The 22,823-nt window shown below is 42.9% G+C and overlaps 1 protein-coding gene across 1 annotated transcript in view; it reads left to right on the top strand.

The window, feature by feature from the left end:
• Positions 1 to 965: 965 nt before the first annotated feature.
• Positions 966 to 22,823, top strand: part of KNTC1 (kinetochore associated 1) — a gene marked incomplete at both ends in the record, with an annotated part of 76,477 nt that continues 54,619 nt past the window's right edge. Inside the window, 23 exons of the mRNA XM_080717592.1 lie at positions 966 to 1,094; positions 1,376 to 1,496; positions 1,996 to 2,111; positions 2,686 to 2,764; positions 4,474 to 4,551; positions 6,296 to 6,330; positions 7,378 to 7,488; positions 8,284 to 8,377; positions 8,727 to 8,779; positions 9,527 to 9,642; positions 10,005 to 10,059; positions 10,812 to 10,910; positions 13,411 to 13,454; positions 13,579 to 13,644; positions 13,740 to 13,815; positions 16,232 to 16,357; positions 16,441 to 16,530; positions 17,289 to 17,342; positions 18,273 to 18,334; positions 20,422 to 20,533; positions 21,727 to 21,870; positions 22,139 to 22,195; positions 22,289 to 22,390. Of these exons, the coding sequence (XP_080573718.1) occupies positions 966 to 1,094; positions 1,376 to 1,496; positions 1,996 to 2,111; positions 2,686 to 2,764; positions 4,474 to 4,551; positions 6,296 to 6,330; positions 7,378 to 7,488; positions 8,284 to 8,377; positions 8,727 to 8,779; positions 9,527 to 9,642; positions 10,005 to 10,059; positions 10,812 to 10,910; positions 13,411 to 13,454; positions 13,579 to 13,644; positions 13,740 to 13,815; positions 16,232 to 16,357; positions 16,441 to 16,530; positions 17,289 to 17,342; positions 18,273 to 18,334; positions 20,422 to 20,533; positions 21,727 to 21,870; positions 22,139 to 22,195; positions 22,289 to 22,390 (2,019 nt within the window). The remainder of the gene's footprint in view (positions 1,095 to 1,375; positions 1,497 to 1,995; positions 2,112 to 2,685; positions 2,765 to 4,473; positions 4,552 to 6,295; positions 6,331 to 7,377; positions 7,489 to 8,283; positions 8,378 to 8,726; positions 8,780 to 9,526; positions 9,643 to 10,004; positions 10,060 to 10,811; positions 10,911 to 13,410; positions 13,455 to 13,578; positions 13,645 to 13,739; positions 13,816 to 16,231; positions 16,358 to 16,440; positions 16,531 to 17,288; positions 17,343 to 18,272; positions 18,335 to 20,421; positions 20,534 to 21,726; positions 21,871 to 22,138; positions 22,196 to 22,288; positions 22,391 to 22,823) is intronic.

Below are 22,823 nucleotides of genomic sequence, written 5' to 3' on the forward strand. Positions count from 1 at the left end.
GGGGGTGTAGCTCGGAGGTAGAATGCCCCTGGGTCCAATCCCTAGTACCACAAAAACATAAAAAAAAAATTAAAAATTGGCCAGGGGATACAGCTCACAGGTAGAATGCCCCTGTTGTTTGTTTGTTTGTTTGTTTGTTTGTTTGTTTGTTTGGTGGTACTGGGGGTGGAACCCAGGGGCTTTCTTCCTCCGTGCTATACTGTCAGACCTATTTTGTATTTTATTTGGAAACAGGGTCTCACTAAGTTGCTGAGAGCCTCATTTTTTGTTTGTTTGTTTGTTGGTTGGTTGGTACTGGGGTTCCTGGAAACCCTTCTACCTCCGGGCTACACTCCCAGACTTATTTTTATTTGGAAACAGGGTCTCTTAAGCCGGCCCGGCTGGCTTCGAACCACCTTGATCCTCCTGTCTCCGCCTCCCAAGCCCAGGGATTACAAGCTTACACCACCACACCCAGCTATTCTTTGTTTTTGACACAAGGTCTCACTAAATTGTGGAGGGCCTCACTAAATAGATGAGGCTGGCCAGGAACTGCAATTCTCCATACTGGGATTACTAGCACGCGTGGGCCACCACGCCCAGCCTGGCTTTTTTCTTTCTTTCTTTCTTTTGGTAATACTGGGGATAGAACCCAGGGGCATTTTACCTCTGAGCTACACCCTCAGCCCTAGTTTTTAGTCTTTTTAATTTTGAAACAGGTCTCACCGAGTCGCGAAGGCCCTCGTTAAATTGCTGAGGCTGTCTGCAAACCGTGATCCTCCAGTGTCAGCCTTCCCGACGCTGGGATTGCGAGCTGGGATTACGAGCAGTTGTGGGCCACCTCGCCCAGCCTGGCTTTTGTTTTTTTAGGCAGGCTTTTCATTTCCCCAGGACCTAGATTTTATGCAACAAGCTAATCTGTCATTGATCTGTAGTTTTCCCCTTTGTTGCAGGGAAAGCAGGCTTTGCGACTCAGTCTCAGAAATATGTGGAGTGACGTCGAGCTGCTAACGAGTGATGATACGGGAAGCGGATACCTAAGTGTTGGTTCAAGGAAAGAAAATGGAACTGCTTTGTACCAAGTCGATTTGCTTGCGAAGATCTCCTCTGAAAAGGTAGTGATGTTGACACTGGTCCACTCAAAATAAAATTTCCTTTTTTTCTTTTCTTTTTTTTTTTTTTTTTTTTAGTACTGGGGATGGAACCCAGGGGGTTTCTACCTCTGAACTGGGCCCCTAGCCTCCTTTCTCAGCCTCCAAAGTACTGGAATTACAAGCATGTGCCACCACACCCAGCTTTAAAGTTGGTTATTTGGGACCATGAGCAGCCCATAGGTCAGTATGATTAAACTTATATAAAAATGTTTTCATTTTGGCTGTGCTTTCCCCTGCCACAGGCTTCATTCAAGCCAAGGATCGGAGGATGTAGTGTCAGTGACGGGTTAATAATCATTGCCGACCAGTCTGTGATACTGCTTGATGGCACTTGTAGATCTCTTCAGTTGCACCTTGTATTTGGTAAGTCTAACGTAATAAAAAACCTCGGAGGTCAAATACAGCTTGCTACCATGCTCTAATGGTCTACTTTTTTTTTTTTGAAAACAGGGTCTCACTGAATTGCTGAGAGCCTCACTAAGTAGCTGAGGCTGGTTTGGAACCTGTGATCCTTCTGTCTAAGCCTGCCAAGTACTGGGATGACAAGTATGCGCCATCATGCCTGGCAATATTTGGCGTTTTAGTGATAAAATTTGTAGGGTTTTTTTCTCATATTGAAAAAATTTCAAGGCAGGCGTGGTGGCGCACGCTTGTAATTCCTGCGCTTGGGAGGCAGAGGCAGGAGGATCGAGGCCAGCCGCGCTGGTTTAAGAGACCCTGTTTCAAAAATACAGAAAATAGGTCTGGGAGTGTAGCCCAGAGGTAGAAGGGCTTCCAGGAACCCCAGTACCACCAAAAAAAAAGAAAAGAAAAGAAAAGAAGATTTCAAAGGAAGTTTGTAAATTTGATTTGAAATTTTCAGATACCAAAGTGGATGTAGCTGGCCTGTGTCAAGAAGGAAAGTTCCTTTTGGTTGGGGAGAGAAGTGGCAACTTACATCTTATTCATGTGACATCAAAGCAAACATTACTCACTAATGTAAGATCTTACCTTTTTTCGCCTTCATCTTAATTATTTCGTAGACAACTAAAATGTTAGCAAACCATTAGATCGGGTTTTAAGTGGAGGGAATAATGCTCTTTCACATTAAATTTACTAAGCACACCTCAGAAATATGTAAACTAAATCCAAAATTGAAAAATGAAGCGCTGAAGATAGTTAATATGTGCATCCAAAATAGTTTTCCGTCATGAAACTAAAGTGTTTGCAAGAGCCGGGCATGGTGACGCAGGCTTGTAAGCCCAGTTCTTGGGAGGCTGAGACAGGAGGATCTCCGTTCAAGGCCAGCCTTAACAAATTAGCAAGGCCCTCCTCAACTTAGTGAGACCCTGTTTCAAAATATAAAATAAAATAGAGATGGGGTGCAGCTCAGAGAGAGAGAGTGGCCTTGAGCTAACCCCCAACACCTAAAAATAAGTAAATAATAAATAAGGGTTTGTAATATAGGCAAAATTATTGCAAATGAGAATTGATAACTTGGGTCTTAAAAAATATAGTCCCTCATTGTATTTTCTGGAATTAATTGTATTATTTGAAATTAATTTTCAATTAGGCCTTTGTTGAGGAAGCTAATGATGAAAATCAGTGTACTTACCGGAATCTTATTATTGAAAAAGACGGTTCCAAGGAAGGTACGTTTTCTTCAGTTCCTTTTGCATTTTTGCCTTCCATCGAATACTCAAGCGATAATTCACATTTATGTTTGGCGAATAGTACAAATTCACTGCTATACTACTACATAATGTTAAATTTTCTGTTGAATCAATAGTGTTTTGTTTTGGTTTTTTTTTTTTTTTTGCGATACTGGGGCATTCTATCTCTGAGCTACATCCCCAGCCCTATTTTTTATTCTTTATTTTTGAAACAGGGTCTCACTAAATTGCAGAGGGCCTCACTAAATAGCTGAGGCTGTCTGTGAACCACGATCTTCCGGTCTCAGCCTCCCGAATGCTGAGATTACAAGCGTGTGCCACCATGCTCAGCTATTTTTTATTTTGAAACAGGGTCTTACTAAGTTGTGGAGAGCCTCACTAAGTAGCTGAGATGGCTATGAATCCAGGATCCTCCTGTCTCAGCCTCCCAAGAACTGGGATTGCAAGCATTTGCCATCATGCCTGGCTTAATATTATTATGAAGAATAATTTTGTTAGCTTCTTTTTTTTGGTATTGAGGATTGAACTCAGAAGCATTCTACCTCTGAGCTATAGCCCCCAGCCTGATTTTATTAGGAACAGGGTCTTACTGGGTTGCTGAGAGCCTCACTAAGTTGTTAAGGCTAGCTTTGAATCTGTGATCCTCCTGTTTCAGCCTCCCAAGTACTGAGATTACAAGTGTGTCTTAGTTTTTTGTTTTTTTAAAGAACTAGATATGGCCGGGCATGGTAGCGCACGCTTGTAATCCCAGCACTTGGGAGGCTGAGACAGGAGGATCACACAGGTTTGAAGCCAGCCTCAGCTACTTAGTGAGGCTCTCAGCAACTTAGTGAGACCCTGTTTCCAAATAAAATATAAAAAGGTCTGGAAGTATAGCCTGGAGGAAGAAAGCCTCTGGGTTCCACCCCAAGTACCATCAAAGAAATAAAAATAAAAAATAAAGAACTAGATATGTATTTTCACTAGATATGATATTCTTTTTTTTTTTTTTTTTTTTTTCGGGTCTGGGGATGGAACCCAGGGGCATTCTACCTCCAAGCTACACCCCCTGCCTAATTTTTATTCTTTATTTTGAAACCGGGTCTCACTGAGTTGCAGAGGGCCTCACTAAGTAGCTGAGGCTGTCCACACCTCCTGAATGCTGGGATTACAAGTGTGCGCTACCACGCCTGGTTTATATTTTTTATTTGGAAACAGGGTCTCACTAAGTAGCTGAGGCTGGCTTCGAACTTGCATGATCTTCCTGTCTCAGCCTTCCAAATGCTGGGATTACAAGCGTGTGTCACCATGCCCACCTCTATTTTATTATTATTATTATTATTATTATTATTATTATTTTATTTATTTGTTTGTTTTTATGGTACTGAGGATGGAACCCTTCTCTGGGCTACCCTCCCAGACCTATTTTATATTTTTATTTGGAAACAGGGTCTCTTAAGCGATCCTGCATGATCCTCCTGTCTCCGCCTCCCAAGCGCGGGGATTACAAGCATGCGCCACCACGCCCGGCTTATTATTTTTTTTAAACAGGGTCTCACTAAGTTGCTGAGGCTTGCTTTGAACCTGCGATCCTTTGTCTCAGCCTCCCAGTACTGGAATTACAGTCTTGTGCCACTATATCTGTCTTTGGTCTAAATTTTATATCTACCTACCTTTTAGAAAAACTTATTTTGATTTTATTTTAATAGGAACTTATTATATGTTGCTTCTCACAAACAATGGATTTTTTTATATTACAAACCTTCAACTTGAAAAAATTCAACAAGGTAAGCAATACACTATTTTCTTAATTATTTTTAGCAGTATATATTAGTTTTCCAGATCAATTTTCCAGTACTCTTTTTAAGATTATTTTATTTTTATGACACTAGGGATTGAACCCAAGGGCATCTACCTCTAAGCTACACGCCCAGGCCTATTTTTGCTAATTTATTTATTTATTTATTTATTGCTGTACTGAGGGTGGAACCCAGGGGCATTCTACCTCTGAGCTACACTCCCTACACTCCCAGCCCTGATTTTTATCATTTACTTTAAAACAGATCTCACCGAGTTGCAAAGGGCCTCACTAAGTAGCTGAGGCTATCCTTGAACCTGGATCCTCCTATCAGCCTCCCAAATGCTGGGATTACAAGTGTGCATCACCACGCCTCGCTATTTACTTATTTATTTTTGAAAAAGGGTCTTGCTAGGTTGATGACAGCCTGTGCTAGGTTGATGAGAGCCTCACAGGTTGCTGAGGGTGGCTTCGAACTTGCCGTCCTCCCAAGAACTGAGATTACAAGTGTATGCCTCCACACCCAGCTAAGATTATTTTAATTTAATTGCATCCTAGGATACTGGGTATACATCCATGTAATCAGAGAGCACTTACTCTTTTTTTTCTTCAGTAGTGGGGGTGGAACCCAGGGGCGTATGACCTCTGAGCTACGCCCCAGCCCTATTTATCATTCTTTATTTTGAACAGGGTTTCACTGAATTGCAAAGGACCTCACTAATTAGCTGAGGCTGGCCATGAACCGTGATTCTCTTGTTTCAGCCTCCCAAATGCTGGAATTACAAATGTGCACCACCATGCTTGGCCTTGCACTTACTATTTGAACCGCTGTAGAATCTGGAGAAATAAGCCAGGCTTGGCAGCACATGTTTGTAATCCCAGTACTTGGGAGGCTGAGACAGGCAGATCGCAGGTTTGTGGTCAGCCTCAGCTACTTAGTGAGACCCTCCACAACTTAGTGAGGCCCTGTTTCAAAAAAAGAACAAAAAATAGGGCTGGGGCATAGCTCAGAGGTAGAATGCCCCTGGTATTCTACCTCTGATCTCCAGTATTGCCAAAAAATAATAAGAAGAAGAATCTGAAGAAATATAATTTGGTTACATCCTTCTTGAAGAGAAAAGACATACACTAGCACGATAGTAAATGCTTCTGATGAGTGTTAATAAGCAGAGCAATAATCTCTAATATTGAGTGGTATGGGCCACACATCCCTCTGAGCCAGACAAGACTAAAGAATTGACTTAGGGCACGAAGTCAACAAACCTTTTCAGACCTCGACTTGGTGCTTCCTGTGCAAGGTGCACTAAGGTATATGACACGATTTCAGATCCATAGTTTCCTTTGGTTTAATAAAGGAGCTGGACAAATGTGGGAGCTCTTCCAGAGAAGGGTGAGGAGTGTTGAAGACTTTCTTGGTAAGACCAAAGTTTGAGTCAGATGGGAAAGGTGGTCCAGACCACCCTCTTGGTAGGAAGAAGCGCGTCGAGGGCAGCCCAGGCAGGCACTGTGAGGATAGCTTCCTGGTGCCATGCCCCAAACACAGCACGGACCATGGGCACATGGATCATATCATTGGTCAGGAGAGAAACCGAAAAGTCAGCACTAACTTATTAATTCTGAACTATATTCTTTGAACTAGAATATATTCGTTTCTCATTGGCACAAAAGGGGTTACTTGAATTATTTTGCAGATTGGTACTCTTAAGTTTGATCTGCTTTCTTTTTTATTTCAGCAATTGAGAAGGTAGACTTTGATACAGCCAAACAGGTGAGAAAAATAAGCCATATTGTCCCCTATAATATATAGACAATGTTTCCATATGTAATTGGCCTATTGGTTGATATATTAAGAATTGCTGTTTTGACACCCCCCCCTCCCAGTACTGGAGATTCAACCTAGGAGCGCTCTACCACCAACATTACCCCCGCCCCAGCTCTTTTTATTTTTTTGAAACATAGTCTGGCTAATTACTGAGGCTGACCTTGAACTTGTCATTTTTCTGCCTCAGCCTCCCAGGTAGCTGGGATTGCAGGCATTTGTCACTATGCCTGGTTTTATATGCTATTTACTTATTTTTCGTTCACTGCTTACTTATTTATTTATTTTGTGGTACTGGGGATCAAACCCAAAGACATTCTTCTTCCAAGGTATACCCTCACCCTCAGCCCTATTTATTTATTTATTTATTTATTGGTACTGGGGATGGAACCCAGGGGCATTCTATCTCTGAGCTACACCTCCAGTTCTATTTTTTATACTTTATTTTGAAACAGGGTCTCACTGAGTTGCAAAGAGCCTCACTAAGTAGTTGAGGCTGGTCACAAACTGCAATCCTCCTGTCTCAGCCTCCCAAGTGCTGGTATTACAAGCATGCGCTACCACGCCTGGCTTACTTTTATTTTGAAACAGGGTCTTACTAGGTTGCTGAGTCTCACTGAGTTGTTAAGGCTGTCCTCGAACCTGCGTTCCTCCTGTCTCAGCCTCCAAATACTGGGACTACAGGCATGCGCCACCATGCCCGGCTTCACTCAGCCCTTTTTTTAAAAAAAAAAATTTTTCATTTTGTTTTGAATCAAGGTCTTGCTAGGCTGCCAAATCTTACTTGCCAAGGCTGTCTTTGAATCTGTGATGCTCCTGTCTTAGCCCCTGAAGTACTGGGATTACAAGCATGTGGCACAATGCCTATCTTTTATATGACATTTAAGCAACATTTCTGTTTTAAAAAATACATTTAGAGCGGATTGGTGTAAACTGGTTTTTGTGTAGCTTAAAAATATATAAATATCTAACATTCTGATGTTTTTACTTTTGTAGTTACAGGGACAGATCAAATCCAGTTTTATTTCTACTGAAAATTGTCACAGTCTTGGTTGTCTCAATCTTGTGACTGGAGATTTAGCCAGTGAAACTCCTGTGATTATTGGGGTAATTATTTTTATGAAATTTTGTTTTTTGTTTCTGGTGTGAAAAAACACCAGAAGTGTTTTTTCATTATCATTATCTTTTCATTGCGATTGCAAATTAATTTGTAACATGTAACGAAGCCAAGGATTTTAGGAATTTCATATAATATTAAAACTCAACTCAATAAATAAACCTAAGTTTCTAATTTGGAAACATATTGCCTATTTATTTTCATTCGTCTTTCGCTGAAATTTTAGCATTTCTTTAAATTCTGACTGGGCAGAAGCAACAAAAAATGTCAGTCGCAGCAGTACGTGAGACTTTGTCACTAAATAGAAATCACAAATTCAAAAAAAAATCAGAGTATTACAGCTGTCAAAAAGAACTGGGAGATAAACGTTGGTTGGCCTTTGAATAGTTTTTGAAATTAGTAAAGTTTAGTTGGTTGGCCTTTGAATATGTAAATAGTTTTTGAAATTAGTAAAGTTTACACAACTTACATATTTTATTTAGTGTGTGTGTGTGTGTGTGTATGTGTGTCTGGGAATGGAACCAAGGGGCATTCGACCTCCAAGCTACACCCCCTGCCCTCTTTTTTTATTTTTTATTTTTGAAACCGGGTCTCACTGAGCTGCAGAGGGCCTCACTAAGTAGCTGAGGCTGTCCGCGAACCGCGATCCTCCTGTCTCAGCCTCCCGAATGCTGGGATGACAAGCGTGCACCACCACGCCCGGCTATAACTTACATATTTTAACTTTCAATGGACTCCGGTGTTGGGAGCATGTGTGTAATTGATGGCCCTTTTTGCTCTTCTAGGGGACTGGGGGCTGTGCATTCTCAAAATGGGAACCAGATTCTTCCAAGAAAGGAATGAGAGTTAAGAATCTTATTGATGCAGAGATTATTAAAGGTAAACTAAGTCAAGAAACTATTTCTAATAATATCAGCAAATTATATTTCTAGTCAATATTCTTGGGCTGGTGAATGGGCCATTTTACCATACCACTCTCGGAAACAAATCAGATTAGTTTCAAAATTGTCCACAGGTGAGGCCTGTCCTTTATGAGTTAAAAGTTGTCACTTTTCATTTGGGGAGGTTTTACATTGTAGTGGTCTCATAAATATGAAAGAGGCAGGAATAAATGAGATTTATGTAAACGTAGTTCTGCCATTCCATAAATATATTAGTTTATCGATTCAATATGGCTGTTTGTAACACTGAAATAAAGCTCTCAGAAATCTTGCTTTCTTTTTTATAGGTGCAAAGAAGTTTCAGCTGATAGACAATCTCCTTTTCGTTCTTGACACCGATGTATGTTTTTGATATGTCTCCTTCAGTACTTCTGCTTGGGTGTTATGTTTTTCATCTGTTTGCTTTTTTGTGGTTTTATAGATTGACCCCAGGAGGCATGCAAAACTCGCACTCAACCATTGAGCTGCACCTTTCTCCCTGATAGTATACTTTTTTTTGTTTTTTGGTGGTACTGGGAGTGGAACCCAGAAGCTTTCTACCTCTGGGCTATCCTCCCAGACCTATTTTGTATTTTATTTGGAAACAGAGTCTCACTAAGTTGCTGAGAGCCTCACTAAGTAGCTGAGGCTGGCTTCGAACCTTTGTGATCCTCCTGTCTCCGCCTCCCAAGCGCAGGGATTACGAACGTGCGCCACCACACCCGGCTACTGATGGTATACTCTAACAACAGAAATACTAGCCAGGCATGGTGGTACACGCCTGAAACATCAGCTACTTGGGAGGCTGAGGCAGAAGGATTGAAAATTGGAGGCCACCCCGGGCAGCTTAGTGAGACCCTGTCTCAAAACGAGGGCAGCTCAGTTTCGTGGGAGAGTGCCCTTGGGTTCAGTTCCCATATCACTAAAAAAAGAACACAGGAACAAAACCCCCACACAAATGTTGTCAAACTGGTAAAACAAGCAGTTCGGCTAGAGTGGATTACTGCCCTGTATAGTGTGCTCTATTTCAGTTTATATCTCGAAAAATGTGTCCTAAAGTATAAATCCATAATCATGAAAACACCCCGTAATGAAAGCTGTCTTGCAGAGCGTGCTGAGCCTGTGGGAAGTGCACACACTCACGCCCGTGTGGAACTGGCCTGCTCTGCACGTCGAGGAGTTCCTTCTGACGACAGAAGCGGATTCTCCGTCGTCAGTCACCTGGTGCGGATCGCGGGGCCAGGGGCAGCTTCCCTTGTGGTAGCACCAGGTTTCTTGTGGAGTTTGATCTGGGGCATCTGTTAGGCTTTATGCTCTAAACCTCACTGTGGGACCGTCTGACAGAGGAAGAACCCATTCGCTGTTGGCTGGCCAATTTCCATTGGGAACAAATAGGCAATCTGAATCCCTTAGTAATCGTATTAGAAACAGACCATCTGTCTGTCTAGGCCACACATATGGAGATATACACAGACCCCAACATCTTCTCCGTCAATCCACTGCAAATTTTATGCATGAATTATCACTTTTCACTTCTATCGAACACTTGGCTCATCTTTTTACTTACACCTTCTTTTCTCTTTTAGGCAAGGCATTACAAATCTCAAACTAGTAGCTCTGACGACTACAAATAATAAGAAGGTATTGGGAAGTTTTACTTCACGCTTTCTGCATTGTAGGTTAAAAAACGTGTTTACTAATACAGGAGTGCCCTCGGCACATTATCTTAGTTCATAGAGACCTTTTACAATAAGAAATAACCCTACAGACCTCTTTTTTTTTCCACTAAAAAGAACTGATACAAATCTCGGCCCCATATTTTAAAACTATTTATTTATTGTGGTACTGGGGAATGAACCTGGGGACAGTCTATCTCTGAGATATACCCCTAGTCTTTTTTATTTGTTGTCTTGAAACAGAGTCTTGCTAGGTTGCTGCGGCTAGTCTCAAATCAGTGATCCTCCTGTCTTAGTCCCCCAGATAGTGGGATTACAGGTATATACCACCTTAAACGTGTTCATTAGGGATGCTTATAAAGTTCTGGCACTGAAGAATTATGTTTACCCTGAAGTACAAATTAGAGAGTGGACTTAGGTATATGGATTTTTAGTCAGCAGATGTGAAAGTTGGAATAGAACATAATTTGCTATGTAGCACTTAAATAATATAGTAAGAAGCTTACTTGTAAAGGATTTTTTGCATTGGGGACAAAACCTCAGGCCCAGCACATGCTAGGCCAGCATTGTACCGAGCTGCGTCCCCAGCGTAGAGGGCTTTCCTTGGCATTCCATTTTGTACCAGGTGTTTGAATGTGACCTTGACGGTGAAATGCTGCTCTGAGCTTGTTGGTTTATACTGACCTGCTAAATTAATTGCTTTTCTATTTCTCTTAGATGAAAAACCTCATGGTTTATTCATTACCTTCAATGGAAATACTATATTCTTTGGAAGTATCTAGTATTTCTTCTCTTGTTCAAACAGGAATTAGCACAGTAAGTTTATACATATTTTAAACTTTGGTGTGTGTGTGTGTGTGCGCGCGCACGCGCGTGTGCATGCATGTGTGTGTTTTACTGGGGATAGAGCCCAGGGGCCTTTCACCTCTAAGCTACACTATGTGGCCCATTTCTTCATTTATTTGTTTGTTTGTTTGTTTGTTTGTGCTGGAGATGGAACGCAGGAGCCTTCTACATTTTAGCTATACCCCCAGCCCTATTTTATTTTTTTATTTGGAAACAGGATCTCACAAAGATGCTGGGAGCCTTTGTAAGTGTCCAAGGCTGGTTTTAAAGTAAGTTTCGAACTAAGTTGAACCTGTGATCCTTCTGTCTCAGCCTCTCTAGTACTAAGAGTACAGGCACGTATCACCACATCTGGTTCCTATATTTTGTTTTGAAACAGGGTCTCTCTGCGTTGCTGAGAATCTTCATACGTGCTGAGGCTGACCTCAAAACTGTGATCCTCCCATGTCAGTCTCCTAAGTATGGTGATTATAGGCATGTGCCTCATGCTTAGTCGAAACTACTTCATAATTCTGTAAAACCTAAGAGTCACTAAGCTAAACATGAGGAGAACTTAGCCGAAGAATATGTGACTAGATCTCATGTTTATAACTATATTTATTGTCAACATAAGTTCTCAAATACACTATTTGACCAAGGTCAGACTTTATACTAATAAAAAAGGTAGGAGAGCAAATTCATCAAATAAAACATCAGTTGTCTACTTATTCAACTTCTCTCTACAGGGAATATAGATGATAATTTTTTGGAGAGAGTAGTGCTTTTATTTTCATTAATTATTAGCTTAATTGTAGAGATTTATTTGTAGGTATCCGTTACTCGATCTATGTCAAAACTACGTATAGGTCAAATCAGGGCAATTAACTATTTTTTGGGTGGGGGTACTGAGAATGAAACCCAGGGGCATCCTACCTCTGAGCTGCACCCCCATCCCTATTTGTTATTTATATGAAACATATGAAGCATCATGACCTTGTTTCAAATGAAGTTTTGGCTTGAGTCTAATTAAGATGAAATACTCTGACAAATCCACACAGAGGGAGGGTCTACAAAACCACGGGCTGGGGCTATAATCCTAGTACTTGGGAGGCTGAGAGAGGAGGATGGCAGGTTTGAGACTAGCCTCAGTAATTTAGCAAGATCCTGTTTCAAAATAAAAATTTTAAAAAGGAAGAAACACTATAAAATTATTACATGTTAATCAAGAAAATTTTTATTTTTTTATTTTTTGTGGTACTGGGGGTGGAACCCAGAGACTTTCTACCTCCTGGCTGTACTCGCAGACCTTTTTTTATATTTTATTTGGAAACAGGGTCTCACAAAGTCGCCGAGAGCCTCACTAAGTAGCTGAGGCTGGCTTCGAACCTGCGCGATCCTCCTGTCTCAGCCTCCCAAGCGTGGGGATGACAAGCGTGCGCCACCACGCCCGGATAATCAAGAAAATTTTTAAATGTTTATAGTGATAAAAATGAAATGTTAACCAGTTGTGGTGGCGTACGCTTGTCATCCCAGCATTTGGGAGGGTGAGACCGGAGGATCACATTTCACAGACAGCCTCAGCTACTTAGTGAGGCCCTTTGCAGCTCAGTGAGACCCTGTTTCAAATTAAAGAGTAAAAAAAAAAAAATGGTTGGTGGTATAGCTCGGAGGTAGAATGCCCTGGGTTCCATCCCCACATCCCCAGTACCACACACACAAAAAAAAAAAACAAGTTCTTTTGGGTAACTCCTTAACAGCTTCCCATTAAGGACCTCACCGCATCCATTTATCTTGTTAAGAGTGATGTCAGATTTGTTCACTTGGTTAAGATAGTTCTATCACGTTTCCCACTTAAAAAGAGAATACCTTATATTTAGTCATCTGTGTGGTATTATTTTTAAGAGTTATGAAAAAAAATCCTAATTTTCAGAACTTTATCCCTACTGGTTTAAAAATCCACTAATGAGCCAGATTTGGTGGTACACACCTACAGTCCCAACGCCTGGGAGGCTGAGGCAGGAGGATCACAGGTTCGAAGCCAGCCTCAGCAACCTAGCGAGACCCTGTTTCAAAATTTAAAAATAAAATAGGGCTGGGGATGTAGCTCAGAGGTACAACACCCATGGCTCTGGTTCCCAGTACCACAAAAAATAAATTAATAAAACAATCCGCTGGTGGACAACTGCCGCCTGGACCAGTTGTTGCTCTGACAATTATAAGGTGCGTTGTTGCCGGGCGTGGTGGCGCACGCTTGTAGTCCCCATGCTTGGGAGGCGGAGACAGGAGGATCGCGCAGGTTCGAAGCCAGCCGCGCGCGCTGGCTTAGGAGACCCTGTTTCCAAAATGAAAATGTAAAAATAGGTCTGGGAGTGTAGCCCGGAGGTAGAAGGGCTTCCAGGAACCCCAGTACCATCAATAAATCAATCAATAAATAAATAAAGTGCATTGCCCTTGTGTTCTAATTTTAATCACATTTTCCTTATGGCCGCAGGACACCATATACCTTCTGGAAGGAATTGGCCCAAATGATCCCAGGTAGGTTGTGTTTTGCCTTCTCAAATCAGTTGCTAGGTAACAAGCCAGTGGGGTTGGACCCACCCATCCTCAATGCCCTGGAGGTCCTCACAGTGAACTCTTTTTTTTTTTTTTTTCTTTCCAGACTCTCTGAAGACTCCGTCTCTGTTTTGGTGCTCAGATATCTCACAGAAGCTTTACCCGAAAACAGGTAACTCCTCCTTTTCTTCGAGTCTTTTCCCTAGACAAAAAAAGTAAATTCCTAGTGAATAGACGTCTTCCTTAAGTTCTCTCTCAACCTACCAGATTGAGTCGGCTCCTGCACAAGCACAGGTTTGAGGAGGCGGAGAGCTTTGCCCTTCAGTTTGGCCTAGATGTCGAGGTAAGCATTCACCGTTCGCATCTTTGCTGAACAGGCATTTCTTGGGGCTCCAGAGGCTTGGAGACGCAGGTGTGGGAGGCATTGGAATTTTTTCCCCTGCTGTTTGATAGTCTTTTCCTTATCTCTCTCCTCTATTTTTATTGGCGCAGTGTAATTAGATATTGTGAGATTCAAAGTGATACAGCCAGGTGTTGTGGCACACACCTATACTCCCAGTATTTGGGAGGCTGAAACAGGAGGGCCGCAGGTTTAAGGCCCGCCTCAGCAACTTTGCAGGACTCAGCAACCTAGGGAGACCCTGTCTTTGTTTCAAAACAAAAGACATAAAAAGGGTTAGGGGCGGCCGTGGTGATGCAGGCTTGTAATCCCAGCATTCTGGAGGCTGAGACAGGAGGATCGCAGTGCACGGACAACCTCAGCTACTTAGGCCCTTTGCAACTCAGTGAGACCTTGGGGTGTAGCTTGGAGGTAGAATGCCCCTGAGTTCAATACCCAGTACCATGCACGTACAAAAAAAATCAGACTGGAGTGTAATTCTCAGGTTGAATGCCCCCTGGGTTTAATCCTTAGGACCATTTTCTAAAGTTAAAAAATAAATAATAAGCTGGGCGTGGTGGCGCACACTTGTAATCTCAGCATTCGGGAGGCTGAGACCAGAGGATCGTGGTTTGCGGACAGCCTCAGCTATTTAGTGAGGCCCTCTTCAACTTAGTGAAACCCTGTTTCAAAATATAGAATAAAAAATAAGGCAGGGGGTGTAGCTCGGTCAAATGCCTCTGGGTTCCATCCCCAAACACACACACACACACACACACACACACACACACACACACAAATAATAATAATAATAATAATAAAGAATATTTACCAAATGTTAACCACTATTCTACTCTAAAAAGTTCTGTGTTTTGTTTTTAGCTGATACTATTTTTTCTATTTTTTATTTTGAAACAGGGTCTCACTAAGTAAGTAGCTAAGGCTGGCCACAAACCTATGATCCTCTGTCTCAGCCTTCCAAGTACTGGGATTAAAAGCTTGCACCAGCCAGGCATGGTGGCTCACGCTGGTAATCCCAGAGTTTGGGAGATTAAGATAGGAGGATCACACAGGTTTGAAGCCAGCCTCAGCAACTTAGTGAGACTTTGTTTCCGAATAAAGTATAAAATAGGTCTAGGAGTATAGCCCGGAGGTAAGAAAGCCCTTGGGTTCTACCCCAGTACCACAAAATAAAAATTAAAAATAAAAATAAAAGCATGCAGCCGGGCATGGTGGCACACGCTTATAATCCCAGCATTCAGGAGGCTGAGACTGGAGGATCGTGGTTCACGGACAGCATCAGCTACTTAGTGAGGCCCTCTGCAACTCAGTGAGACCCAGTTTTAAAAAAAAAGAATAAGCCAGGCGTGGTGGCGCACGCTTGTAACCCCCGCGCTTAGGAGGCGGAGACAGGAGGATCACGCAGGTTCGAAGTCAGCCGCTGGCTTAGGAGACCCTGTTTCCAAATAAAAAATATAAAATAGGTCTGGGAGTGTAGCCCCTATGTAGAAGGGCTTCCAGGAACCCCAGTACCACCAAAAATAAATAAATAAATAAAATAATAATAATAATAATAATAATAATAATAATAAAATAAAGAATAAAAAATAGGGCACGGGATGTAGCTTGGAGGTCGAATGCCCCTGGTTTCCATCCCCAGACCTGCAAAAAATAAAATAAAAGCATGCACCACCATGCCCAGTAAGTTGTTTTTTAGATTGTATATATCTGTAAATTCATGCATTATCTTTCCATGCCTGGTTTGCTCTACTTAGTATAAAGACTTTACCTTCCTCTGTGTTCTGACAAATGGCAGGATGTCTTTTAAGGCTGAATAGTATCCCTTGGTGTACATACACCACGTTTCCTTTATCAATTTATCTATTGATGGATTTTTACTTTATTTTTTAATTTTTTGCAATAGTGGAGATTGAACCCAGGGGCATTCTACCTCCGAGCTATACCCTCAGTCCTATTTTTTTATTCTTTAGTTTGAAATAGGGTCTCACCAAGTTGCAGAGGGCCTCACTAAGTAGCTGAGGCTGGTCACGAACCTGCAATCCTCCTGTCTCAGCCTCCCAAGTACTCAGATTCCAAGTGTGTGCTGCCACGCCCAGCCCGGATTTTTAAATTGCTTCTGTATATTTTCTCAAGTCAAGCTGTTGGCATACTACTTAACATATTTAGTTAGGACTCAATAAAGGTTTCCCTAGTTCCCAAAAATCTGGATTCCCTTTCAGATAACTAAGTTAGCTTCTTTAACCTTATTCCTGAGGCACAGGGGGTTCATATGTGTATCTCGTGCATTTTGCTCTGAGATTAAGTCACCCTGAGGTATTATTACCCTTTAAGTCCCTTGATGTTGTGTGTTTGCATTCAGCTCGTGTACAAGGTAAAATCAAACGATATCCTGGAGAAACTGGCTTTGAGTTCCGTGGACACCACCGAGCAGACCCAGTGGCAGCACCTTGTCGATGAGGCTAAGGACAATCTGCATAGAATCCAGGTGCGTGCTCCCGGGCTCTCCCGAGAGTGCTCAGGCGGGCTGCGATGGACTGAGGTGGTCTGACTCTGGGATTTGCAAAGCAGGATGACGAGTTTGTGGTGAATTACTGCTTGAAGGCCCAGTGGATAACCTACGAGACAACCCAGGAGATGCTGCATTATGTCAAAGCCAGGGTGAGTTGTCTGTCTTCCTGCTTTCCTCCTGCCTCCTCCCTCCCTCCTTCCTCTTCCCTCTTTCCCTTCTCCTTCCTCCCTCCCTTTCTCTTTCCCTCCTCCCTCCCTCCCTCTTTTCCTCCTTCCTCCCTCCTTCCTCCCTTTCTCGCCCACTTTGTATTCATATATATTTTTTGTCCTTCAGTTATCTTCTTTATGTATACAGCTTAAAAAAATTAGCTGAGTGTGGTGGTGTATGCCTGGGAAACTGAGACAGGAGGATCACAGGTTCTAAGCCAGCCTCAGCAACTTAGCAAGATCCTGTTTCCAAATAAAACATAAAATAGGGCTGGGGGGTGTACTCCGGAGGTAAAAGGCCCCTGGGTTCCATAGCCAGCATCACACACGCACACACACACACACACACACACACACACACACACACACACACACAGTAAAAATACAATGAGGCCAGGCACTGCAGCTTCCAAGCCAGCCTTATCTGCTTAGACTCTCAGCAACTTAGCAAAACCATCTTTCCAAATAAAAACTAAAATAGGTCTGGGGATGTACCCCCAAAGATAGAAGGCCCCCTAGGGTCCACGCCCAGTACCACGTACAAAAAAGAAGTTAAGGCAGCTTTACTGAACTCATTTGCATACCGTCCAGCCTCCCCGCTTTAACGCCAGGGGTCTGGAGTATTCACTGCGCCGCGCGTCCTCACCACCGTCGGGCTTACGACTCATGTTCTTTCTGTGTCTTCTGCTCCTCGTCCTTAGCTTTTGAAGAAAGAAGATAAAATTGTCTCGGCCTATTCTGATGGCTTGATAGAGGTACTGGCATTAGATTTATCTATCGATTGAGAGGGGGAGGTGCTGTTCCAATGCTTTGCTGTCAAAAGAGGTTTATTTCTTCAAGAGCAAGTTTTCATTTTAATAGCTCAGCTTCCTTATCTGCAAAGTGGGACTATTGGTGGTATTTTTCTTATCGGCTCGTTTTGAGGTTAGTGTTAATAATTCCCATAAGCTGTTTGGCATAGTGCCTTGTATGGTCCAAACACTCACACACCTGTAAACACTCACACACCTGTAAGCGTGATGGTGGTGAGGACAGTGTCAGGACACCTGGGTGGGGGAGTCCACGGAAGTTCCCACGCATGTCAGTTCTCAGAGCGAATGTTTGGTATGGGCAAGCTAACTTTTGGTAAGTCAGAAAAATTAATTTTAAAGGGCACCTAAAATAAATGTGCATGTGCCTTTATAATTAAATGTGATCGGAAATATATTCTTTATTCTATTGTGTGTGTGTGTGTGTTTGTGTGTATGTGTATTAAGTAAAGGAAATTGTGTTGTTGAGAATTCACCTGTAATATGGAATAAAACAAGAATGTATGGGATAAAATAAGAATGCATAAAAAAATTTCTGAAATAGAAGGACTCTAGTTTGGGGTGGTTTTTTTTTTTTTTCATTTCAATATATTGCATACAAAGCCGGGCGTGGTGGCGCACGCTTGTAATCCCAGCGCTTGGGAGGCTGAGACAGGAGGATCGCACGGGTTCGAAGCCAGCCTCGGCTATTTAGTGAGGCTCTCGGCAACTTAGTGAGACCCTGTTTCCAAATAAAATATAAAATAGGGCTGGGAGTATAGCCCGGAGGTAGAAAGCCTCTGGGTTCCACCCCCAGTACCGCACACACACACACACAAAATATGTGTACATTGCATACACTACTCAGTATTCAGGTTATTGAGTTATTTTCTTTAGGTTCTAAGGGCTCATGCAAAGTTGACTACCTTTTATGGAGCATTTGGACCAGAAAAATTCAGGTGTGTACACTCAAAGTTTTAATTTTTATTCTTTGTGTGTGGGTGTGGGTGTGGTACTAGAGATTGAACCAGGGGACATTCTACCTCCAAACTATACTGCCAATCCTATTTTTTATTTTTACTTCGAAGTGGTCTTGGGAGCCAGGCGTGGTGCACGCTTATAATCCCAGTACTTGGGAGGCTGAGACAGGAGGATCTCAGGTTCAAAGCCAGCCTCTGCTATTTGGTGAGGCCCTCACCAACTTAGTGAGATCCTGTTTCAAAATAAAGGATAAAAAAAATAGGGCAGGGAATATACCTCGAAGGTAGAAACAGGGTCTCGGTAGGGTGATGAGAGTCTCACTGAATTGCTGAGGCTGTCCTTCAATCTGCAGTCCTCTCGTCTCAACCTCCCAACTGCTGGGATGACAAACATGCACCACCATGCCTAGACCGGGTTTGATTTTTAGATTACGGATGGAGAATAAATTTGGAATAAGCCAAGCGTGGTGACGCGTGGTTGTAACCCCAGTACTTGGGAGGCTGAGACAGGAAAATCACAAATTTGAGAACAGACTCAGCAACCTAATGAGACCCTCTTTCAAAGTAAAAATACAATAGGACTAGGAATGTAGCTCAAAGGTAGAATGCCCCTGGCTCAATCCCCGGTACCACAAAAGGAAATAAATGAATATAGTATTAAAATGTAGTCCAAGCCGGGTGTGGTGGTGCACACTTGCAATCCCAGCATTCGGGAGGCTGAAACTGGAGGATCGCAGTTCGCGCACAGCCTCAGCTACTTGGTGGGCCCTTCGCAATTTAATGAGACCCTGTCTCAAAATAAAGAATAAAAAAAATAAGGCAGGGGTGTAGTTTGGAGGTCAAATGCCCCCGGGTTCCATCCCCAGACCCGCAAAAAGAAAAACCAGCTTACTCATTGCTGGGTGGTGCACGCTTGTAATCTCGGTACTTGGGAGGCTGAGACGGGAGGATTGCAGGTTCTTGGACAGCTTCAGCTACTTAGTGAGGCCCTCTTCGACTTAGTGAAAACCCTGTTTCAGAATAAAAAATAGTAGCCAGGCGTGGTGGCGCACGCTTGTAATCCCCGCGCTTGGGAGGCTGGGACAAGAGGATCGCACAGTTTCGAAGCCAGCCTCAGCTACTGAGTGAGGCTCTCCGAAACTTAGTGAGACACTGTTTCCAAACAAAATAAAAATTAGGTCTGGGTGTATACCTCGGAGGTAGAAAAGCTCCTGGGTTCCACCCCCAGTACACACACACACACACACACACACACACACACACACACACACGAATTAAAAAATAGACCTGTGAATGTAGCTTCGAGGTAGAGTGCCCCTGGGTTCTATCCCCAGTAAGGGGAAGAAAAAATAAATAAAAAAGAATAAAATAGTGTTGGTGATAGAGCACAGAGGTAGAGTGCCCTGGGTTCAATCTTCAGCCCCACAAAATAACAAGAAAAAGGAAAAAATAAAAAGATTGCTTGTTATGTCCCTGGGGAAGATGGCAGAGGTCATAGGTTTGGAAAAAAATGTTCCTAGGTTCATTCCCCAGTGCCCCCTCCACACAAAACCACAAGTGCATGATATCCATTTTAACTTTTTAAAATAACTAATTTGAGCCGGGCGTGGTGGCACACGCTTGTAATCCCCGAGCTTGGGAGGCGGAGACAGGAGGATCGCGCAGGTTCGAAGCCAGCCGCGCGCTGGCATAAGAGACCCTGTTTCAAAAATATAAAATAGGTCTGGGAGTGTAGCCCGGAGGTAGAAGGGCTTCCAGGAACCCCAGTACCACCAAAAATATAAATAAATAATTAACTGTAATTTTTTTTTTTTTTTGGTGGTACTGGGGTGGAACCCAGAGGCTTTGTACCTCCAGGCTACACTCCCAGACCCATTTTATATTATATTTGGAAACAGGGTCTCACTAAGTTGCTGAGAGCCTCACCAAGTAGCTGAGGCTGGCTTCGAACCCATGTGATCCTCCTGTCTCAGCCTCCCCAGCGCGGGGATGACAAGCGTGCACCGCCACGCCCGGCATTAACTGTAGTTTTTTAAACTACCTTTTTCTTCCCTTTGCCCTTGCAGTGGGAGTGCTTGGATTGAATTCCTGAACAATGAAGATGATCTTAAAGATGTGTTTGCACAGCTGAGAGAGGGAAACCTTGTTTGTGCGCAGTATCTTTGGCTTAGACACCGGGTACCACATTTTGCATTATTATTTTTTTTTCTTAAGGGTTTTCTAGCTCTTGAGAGCTGGAGGGTGTTTGACTTAGTGCAGTGAACTCACAGGGTAGCAGGTTTGATTGGGTAATGGAATGTTCTCCGTTTGCCATGATGTTACCTGCCCCAGAGAAAATTGTCCTCCAAGCCCTGTATGGTGGCGCACACCTGGAATCTCAGTACTGGGGAGGCTGAGACAGGAAGATCACAGGTTCTCGGCCAGCCTCAGCTGCTCAGTGAGGGCCTGGGAACTTAGGGTGACCCCATTTCAAAATAAAGAATAAGGCCGGGCGTGTGGTGCACGCTTGTAATCCCAGTATTTGGGAGGCTGAGGCAGGAGGATCACAGTTCATGGCCAGCCTCAGCTACTTAGTGAGGCTCTCAGCAAGTCAGTGAGACCCTGCTTCAAAATAAAGAACAAAAATAGGGCTGGGGTGTAGCTTGGAAATAGAATGCCCCTGGGTTTAATTTCCCAGTTGTGAGTGAAAAAAATTGTCCTCCATCCATACTAATTAGAGGAAATATTATGAAGATACCATAGAACTTTATATTATCTAATTAAAAGTTTAACTCCTGCCGGGCGTGGTGGCGCACGCTTGTCATCCCCGAGCTTGGGAGGCGGAGACAGGAGGATCACGCAGGTTCGAAGCCAGCCGCGCGCGCTGGCTTAGGAGACCCTGTTTCCAAATAAAAATGTAAAAATAGGTCTGGGAGTGTAGCCCGGAGGTAGAAGGGCTTCCAGGAACCCCAGTACCACAAAAAAAAAAAAAAAAAAAAAGTCTAACTCCCAATCTAGGCAACATTTTTTAAATGATTTATTCATGGGTTTTTAGTGATGTGAGGGTGGGGGGAAGAGTGGTCATCTGTAAGCCGGGCGTGGTGGCACACACCTGTAATCCCAGTACTTGGGAGGCTGAGATGGGAGAATCAAAAGTTCACGGCCAGCCTCAGCTACTTAGTGAGGCCGTCAGCAACTTGGTGAGTCCTTGTTTCAAAATTTAAAAACTAGAGCTGTGAGAATAGCTAGGAGGTCGAATGCCCCGGAATTTAATCCCCAGTTACCCTACCCCCGTCATCACATATTAAAAAATAGTAGGCCTCTGCCTTTAGGGGGGCTGCCAGTTGAAATTGATCCGATGAGCCCTAAATTTCTCCTTCTGTACTATCCAGGCAAACTTTGAAAGCAGGTTTGACGTGAAAATGCTTGAGAACTTGCTCAACTCAATTTCCACGCCCATCTCTTTGGAAAGACTTTGCCCATGGTTTAAAAACGATGTGATCCCATTTGTAAGAAGGACCGTACCTGAAGGGCAGGTGAGTTGACCCCGGGATCTCCATTCTCATTCCACCTGCACCAGATCACTGAAGATCAAGTCAAGCTAACACGGTCAGTGTCCGCCTGTGTCCGTCCCTTCTAGAAGATGATCGGGGCTGGAGGTGTACCCCTGCCAGAACGCCCGAGGAGCATGGGCTCCATCCTCAGTGCCAAAAAAATTTCAAAATAATTGAGCATAGAGGATTTTAGTCAGTTTAGCGATGGCCTACAGGTGATTAGACTTGTAAGTAATCATCTGTATTTCAGAAAATTCTTGCAAAATGGTTGGAGCAAGCGGCCCGGAACCTCGAACTAACTGATAAGGTAATACCAGCGTAATGAGCGTGAAAGAGACATTTTGCACCCTTGCGGCAGCATGAAACTGAATGTAATATGTCTGTAATACTTTTTTCGAAGGCAAGCTGGCCAGAAAATGGTCTTCAACTGGCAGAGATATTTTTCACAGCAGAAAAAACCGACGTGTTGGGATTGGAGTCCTCCTGGCAGTGGATTTCCTTGGTACGATGTAGAGAAGGGATTTTCCATAATGAAATAGTTTATATTAGAGTTTATCTACATAAATGTAGAAAAGGTGACCTAGAAATACACCACTTTCTAGGCTTTTTTTTTTTTATATTCTGTTCTTTTATTTGTACTTTGAAATCCACAAAAAGGAAAAATTTCTTCTTTCCTTTCTGACAATTCTGTTACAACTTCAGCTTGTTTTAATGTATTTTTTCTCTATTGAACTAACCAAAATAATATAGAGACATTTTTCTGAGTAGTATAATTGGAATTTTCTTTAAGAGCAGCATTTTACAGTCCTTTAAAAGAATAAAACTTAAGCATTAGGGTTAGTTTTCAAAGTCTACAGTAATCAAGTTTTCTTTTATTTAAACTAGTAAGGCAGCCGGGGGGGGAGGGGGTGCATGCTTGTAATCCCAGCATTTGG

The sequence above is a fragment of the Muscardinus avellanarius genome, assembly GCF_963383645.1.
Source record: "Muscardinus avellanarius genome assembly, chromosome: 21".
Taxonomy (NCBI): domain Eukaryota; kingdom Metazoa; phylum Chordata; class Mammalia; order Rodentia; family Gliridae; genus Muscardinus; species Muscardinus avellanarius.